General features: G+C 42.2%; 1 protein-coding gene across 1 annotated transcript; it reads left to right on the forward strand.

The window, feature by feature from the left end:
• The first annotated feature begins 1012 nt into the window (after positions 1–1012).
• mrpl19 (mitochondrial ribosomal protein L19) lies at positions 1013–4504 on the forward strand. The gene is made up of 6 exons (XM_073492762.1): positions 1013–1120; positions 1326–1428; positions 1533–1651; positions 2961–3095; positions 3292–3473; positions 3974–4504. Exons 1-6 carry the CDS (start codon positions 1042–1044, stop codon positions 4193–4195), a joined length of 840 nt encoding a protein of 279 aa, XP_073348863.1. The 5' UTR covers positions 1013–1041; the 3' UTR covers positions 4196–4504.
• The last annotated feature ends 2348 nt before the right edge of the window (positions 4505–6852 follow it).

A 6852-nucleotide genomic window follows, 5' to 3' on the forward strand; every position in this document is an offset into this window, starting at 1 on the left:
TAGGGACCTTATTTTCCTCTGAGAGCAGCTTGTTTATTAAGTTATGGGGAAAAAAATAATATTTCTTAGTTGGTATAACTACCTTGTTAATTTTCAAAATATTAAAATTCTGAGTTTGGATTTCTTCTCCAACACTACATTGTGCCCCTTTAATGTGTGTTATTGGTAGTTTTACCGAAATAGAGGATCTCCATACTTCTTTCTTACTGAGTTCTTGGAGGAATAGAGGTACATATCGTTTAAAAAAGCTGGCTGGAGCAATCTATAAATGCAGAAAAAGAAATCAGAAATCTTAAATTACTCTCCTTGAGTGATAACACACAGTAGCTAGACAACAATATAAATGCCAACAGTACAAATAGCTTACATAATATATCTAAAGACAACAAAGTAGGTATTTTGTTGCAGAAAAAATATGGAAGATGACGCTCACAAGTGCTGACAAAATAAAACAATGACACAGACAGGTTTTTGGAATAGAGGCACTTCCACTATCACCACAATCATCAGACATCATCAACATCTACATAAACTTAATAGGCCTTCTAAAATCACTATCTCTGCTTTACAATTTGCTTATTAATGGTAAAGGCAATTATAGGCAAGGTCGTGTGTAAATCACACAGGCAGGTTGGCTATGGTTGTCATCTAAATATGTCAAGCCTTTTAATTTAATCTGATATGGTTTAATTTGATTCGTCGCAGTATTTAGTTGCCATTTCCTATTTATTTCTAATTTTGGGACCACATGTGCACTTGAAATATGTAATCTTGTGGACGGTCCAGCCTTTATATATTTTTATTTTCAATTAGATTCAATTTTTGTTGTTATACTAAGCTGCTATTCCCTATTTATTTGTGGTTTAAAGCCCACTTTTGCACTTGAAATAGGTCAAAATGAGCTCGTGTAAAACCGACATAACAGTTGCGCCATCTTGTGGACTGCGGGCTACATTGCGATCCGGACAAATCGCGTTTCAAAGACATTTTGACCATCACGGCTTCCGTTCTACTTGCGCGTGTGTCTACAGAAGGTCAGACATGGCAGCCTGTGTGAAAGGGCTCGACAAATTCATGTTCTCGCTGAGGTTATTACGAAACCTCCAGCTCCAAAATGAACGTAAGTAAACCGAACAAGCTCTACTTTCACAACTTAACGTTGTAGTTTGCTGTCAGGCTTCGAAGATATGTTGTAGCGGCAATTTACATCCGCTAGCTGCGAGCTAATGTGGCTAGCTAACGGTAGACTGTTAGCGTTAGCTCTCTTCACCCCGACTTTGCTTTAACTTTATGGATAAAGTGTGCCATTTTCTTGTTATTTCCAGGGTTCCTGTCCACCTCTGTGTGTCGTTTTGCTGCAGGAGGGTTCACCCCTCCATCTAAACCTGTCATCATAGATAAAACACAGACTGTGGCATCTACGCGAAAGTATGTTAAGCATAATAAGCACACTATTGACACTCGTTGATACACACACCAAAGCTGCAAAGGAAGTGAAGTATGTGTCTTAAAGTCGTGTCTCTCCCTCTCAGGCATCTGAGCCCAGAGTTCATCCCTCCCAGAGAGAGAACGAACCCGTTCAAGTTTTTCATTGAGAGGAAAGACATGATCCGCAGGAGGAAAGTGCTCAATATCCCTGAATTCTACGTAGGTAAGAAACCCATTGATATACTCAGCAGGTACATTCCTTACTGTGAGGGAAGAGGTTTAAGATGACCAAACAGTTTCCTTCTCTCATCCTCAAACCTGGAGAATTTGACACTTAAGTCGAACAGCTCTACCTAGCTCCATTCTGGACAGAAGTGTTTCTGTCGTCTCAGCTGTTATGATCCAGACTGAAAACCGAGGCTCTCTGACCAGGCCTTTTTTAGCAGTGCCCATTATCGTCGTCAAAAATATGGATTTAACAATACATATCAATTCTGAATATATGAAATGGTTTCAATACTCGCTTTCTGTAGTATAGATGTGCAGATACCAGCTGCGCTCTCTCGCTCGGTCAGCTCATTTGTATTGTTATGGTGTGAGCTCATTAAATATGGCAAGTTCAGAGCCTCTGCAACCTGTTTTGGTTTACAAAGAAACAGAAGGAGTGCTGTCTGGAAATGCATTTGAGGCGACTGAACAAGGAGGGGGTACAAATGAAATGTGCTAACACAACTTTAGAAAAAAATTACCTGAAGGATCGACACATCAACCTCTGAGGTTTGATAAAGCCCCCATTTCAAAATCACTTAAGCATTCAAAATGACGGCCAAGTAAACTGTTTTTGATTAGTGTGATATCCTGTTGTTGGCTCAACAGCTATTTGTAATTCTCAAAGCTACGATAATCCCCCTCAGAGCTGTCAGCCCTGAGGAATATCGGCAGCGCACCTCAGCAGAGTTTCAGTTCATAGGAAAAGACTTTGACTATGGTCTGAAGTGAATTAACTTAGATGCTGTTTATGCTTAACACAAAGTACACAAGCATTGTTATATGTATCTTTTAATGAAAATTAAAGATCTATGCCCTCAATGTGGTGTCAGTTTTCAAATGGTATTACAAATGGTTTGGAATATCAATATTTTTCAAGGTATTGTACAGTTACAATTTCCAATATCATGACGACACCATCATGCCCATCACCTTGTCAGGGGAAGGGGAACTTCCAATTGTGGAACTTAACCAGTCTTGTATTTCCAATCCCTCATCAAAACTTTATCCCAGGCATTCTCCAATATTTATCGTTATTCTTTCCTATGGTACAGTGTTACCATTATTTTACCTCTTTATTTACCAAAAACTTTGCAAATATAAATGGTGTCTTTGAAAAAAAGCCATGCTTAAGGTCTGTTGTTTGTATCATAATTTAAAGTTTCAAGGACATCAAATACTGATGACCTGGGAATGAGATTCAACAACTAACTATCTTCCGAAATGCACTTTAAAATGGTGTAAATTATTCTGCTTGTTTTAAGGGAGTATCCTGGCAGTGACCATGGCCGACCCTAATGCCAGTGGGAAAGCAAACCGCTTTGTTGGCATCTGTATCCAGAGGGGTGGACATGGGCTAGGAGCCACATTTGTCGTGAGGAACATCATTGACAACCAAGGTGAGGTGTCACTACTGATCCAACAAAGACTAATTGTCACACAGTTTGTTACTGTGCCCATCGATAACTTGGTTGATGAAGATGAAAGGCTTCCGTTTTCACTTCACTCAACAAGAGATTCTTAACATGTTCAACAAAGTGAACCAGGTGGCCTTCAGGTAAAACACCCATTTCAATCATGTTTTTCTTGGCTCAGGTGTGGAGATCTGCTATGAGCTGTACAGCCCTCGTATCCAGCAGATTGAAGTGCTGAAGCTGGAGAAGAGGCTGGATGACAATCTGATGTACCTGAGAGACGCTCTGCCGGAGTACAGCACTGTGGACCCGAACATGAAGCCGGAGCCCTGCTCCCCCACAGGAGAGGTGCCTGTCAGCACGGTGAGAGAGCATTGAGATGGAGACTCATCTGTTGTACTTAATATTATTAAAGCTCATTTCTATAAAGCTGCTTGTATTATTATTCATATTAATGCAGGTATTTTTTCTAGTAATAGTGATAGAAATTCTGCCTTTTGTAGGTGGTTTGATCTAAACCTTTGAACTTCTTAACCTTTGATATGAGTGTTGATAACTGATAACTGTTGATATATTCTGGTTTCTTTACTCCTCTATGACAGTAAACTGAATATATTTAAGTTCTGGACAAAACAATACACTTGAGGACGTCATCCTGGGCTTTTGGAAATACTAATCAAGATTTTTCACCATTTTATAGACCAAACAACTAATGGATCAATCGAGAAAATGAACGTCAGATTTATCGATAATGAAAATAATCACTGGTTGCAGCCCAAGTTAAATCCATAACCAACAATAAGCAAACAAAGTGTGAAGAACAGAGGAATCTAAATGATTAAACATTTCTGTCTTTTCACCAGCTGAAGGTAAGGATGCGCCCAAAGCCATGGTCCAAACGCTGGGAACGACCCAAGTTCAACATCCAGGGCATACGCTTCGATCGGTCCCTGACTCCAGAGAAGATGGAGCACGCCCAGAAGTGGGCAGAGCCTTGGCGGGAGTACGACATGCTGAAGGAGTATGACACATCCAAACTGGAAGAGCAGATCCTCAGTGAGGTCCAGCGGGAGATGAGCAAGTGAGGGAGTTTTACGATCAACAGACTTTTTCGCGACTAGGAAATGACTGAAACATGGAGGTTTGCAGGGATGTCTAACACTCTGCTGGTGATCAGTTGAAGTTAATCCTGATGGTTTACTTCAGTCACACCAATGTATATAAGGAGGAACCAAAATGGAAACCGGTGTTGTACTTGGAGGAATCATGCCGCCCTCTCTTTGTCTCGTCAGTCTGCTGTCCATCACATGAGTTGTTAATGTAACTGGACTTAGTTATGACATTTACTCCATCCATTAAGTGGTTTCTATAATAAATGCTATTAAACCTTACAAGCTTATGATTTTCATTTTGTTCTCCCCCCTAAAATTTTGTGTTTCTGTTTGGTTTTATAGCTGTACTTGCTATGGAGTAATGGAGTGTTGGCACTAGGTGGCACTATCCCTCCATAAATGTCACGTCTGTCAGCAGTTGCATAAGCAAACCTTTGTTGTGTCCTACAGTGTTTTTAGGGAAACTCCTGCCATGCTAAAACAAACAGTGTATTATTTTAGTTCTGTTTCTAAAAAGCAGTTTCTCTCAGTTATCTGGTTTTGGACCTTTTATAAAAAGTATTTTACATGTCACAGATTTGAGAGGCTTCTGGGTTTAATTTCATCAAGATTTCTTGATAAATCAGTAAACCTGCTTCTTGGAACATGCCGCTGTATCCTGCACTTTGAAAAAAAACAACCCTGGTTTTCAGGGACCGTACACCAAGGACACCCGGTAGTGTTTTACTGTTGTGGATGGAAAATTGTGGTGTTGAGATGGTATGTTAGAGCGTCAGTTGGGTAGTATAAAAACACTTGGACTCCTGATGTTATGTCTGCTCTCTCTCTCTCTCACTGTGTGTGTGTGTGTGTGTGTGTGTGTGTGTGTATAAACATGCTGAATGAGTCCCTGCACTCTAATTTCTCCATATTACAGGATGAGACGCGGAGAAAATGGTCTCTAATACAGGAGTAGCAGATGTTTACTGAGCTCATTATGGACCACACAGAGTTCCTGTGTGGAGATAGAGACGAATGCAGAGTGATTATTCCTGTTAGGTTTTAGCTAATGGAATAGAAGAAATGCAGTTAACCTTTCAAGAAATTCACGCTATTGGGTTGAGTTAATGGTTTGGATTAATTTATCTAAATTTGCACCTGTTGAAAAGCTAAGTCCCAGACTCTCTTCAGTGTGTTTAGTCCTGCTGTTGACACTGCCCAATCAGACCTGACCTGCAGCAAAGAAAACCAACCTCATCTGTATCTGTGTACAGTAGTTTGAGAGCCAGTCCTGCACATTGTCATTACACTCTACCCACTGAACCAGCTGGCCCTTTCACCTTTTCATTTTTTTTTTTTTTTTTACTCTCAGTACTTCTGTTTGGGACTGATTGATGTTCACATGCGGAGGCGGTAACAGAAATGTTTATGCTACAGCACATTGCCCGAATCTTTAGAAGCATTCCTCTGCGACACCACTGGACCTGTAAACCAGTTTAAACCGCAGAGTTACTCAGTCTGAGTTACTGCCTCAAGGAAACTTCCTGCCTCAGTGTGTGTTTTTGTATGTGTGTGTGCTTCAGGATCTCAACTGTATGTGCCTCCCATGCCCTCAGGTTGACTTCTCTGCACCTGGAGTGAAGTTAAAGCCCCTTGGCTGGGAAAGAAGATCAAACACCAGCTCTCTCTCTCTCTCTCTCTCTCACACACACACACACATAGACTTGTAGAGAGGCTATCATATCAGCCTTCACAGACAGACACCTCAAACAGTGCCAACTGTAAACGTCTGGGACAGCCTTTCTGTCAATCCTCATGTGAAACAAGATACGCTCCAGTCACCGTTGCCGTGGAATCGGGGTGGGGCATGCAGGTTCTGAGCAGCCCGTAATCCCACCCCTCAATAGCAGTCGACTGTAAAGCATGGTGGGCCGATGATAGCTACAGTGCCACACCACTACGAAGGTCAGTGCAGGAATGTAGGGAGGGACACACTCCTTTAATCCTTCTTCCTCCCCATCGCCAGTGCTCCCATGACCTTCATCTCACTCTCACTCCAAAGGGAGGATAGCGCTGGCTTTGAAAAGGAGCCAGGCTGATGAATTGGAGAGGATGTGATACAGGGTGTGCAGCAACTCCCACATGAGTGAGATTTTGGGGTAATGTCCTCCACCGGCGCAAATGCAGTCTCACTCTCTGAGCCTTTCGGTGCGTTGATCTCTAACATCTCTGTCACCGCGTGATTTCTTACTCTACTGTCTGCAGGCCTGGGGAAATTAGTTTCACTCTTTCCGTCTCCACCAGGGAGTGTGAACTGTGTTTGAGCTGTCTTTGTGTATGACAAGTGCAACGGGATACTGGGCCACCCATAGGCCCCAGGTAAATTACACCCTGTCACTGTGTGTGTGTGTACATGTGTGTGTAAGCATGTGTGTACGCGCTACTCGGGGCCACCCGTAGTCCTAGGTAAATTACACACTTGAGTTTCACCATATGTTTCCAGTGAAACGACACGACCGTCTGCTCCTCTCCGACTGTCCCATGGGCCTGACGGGGAGGCTCCTGCTGCCATCACTCTCTCTCACACAGACAACCTGACAGTGCGACAGCTGTTGGGAAACATTACATCGCAAGCAGCTGATGCCTCAAGT

This window comes from Pagrus major, chromosome 22 (genome assembly GCF_040436345.1).
Source record: "Pagrus major chromosome 22, Pma_NU_1.0".
Lineage (NCBI taxonomy): Eukaryota > Metazoa > Chordata > Actinopteri > Spariformes > Sparidae > Pagrus > Pagrus major.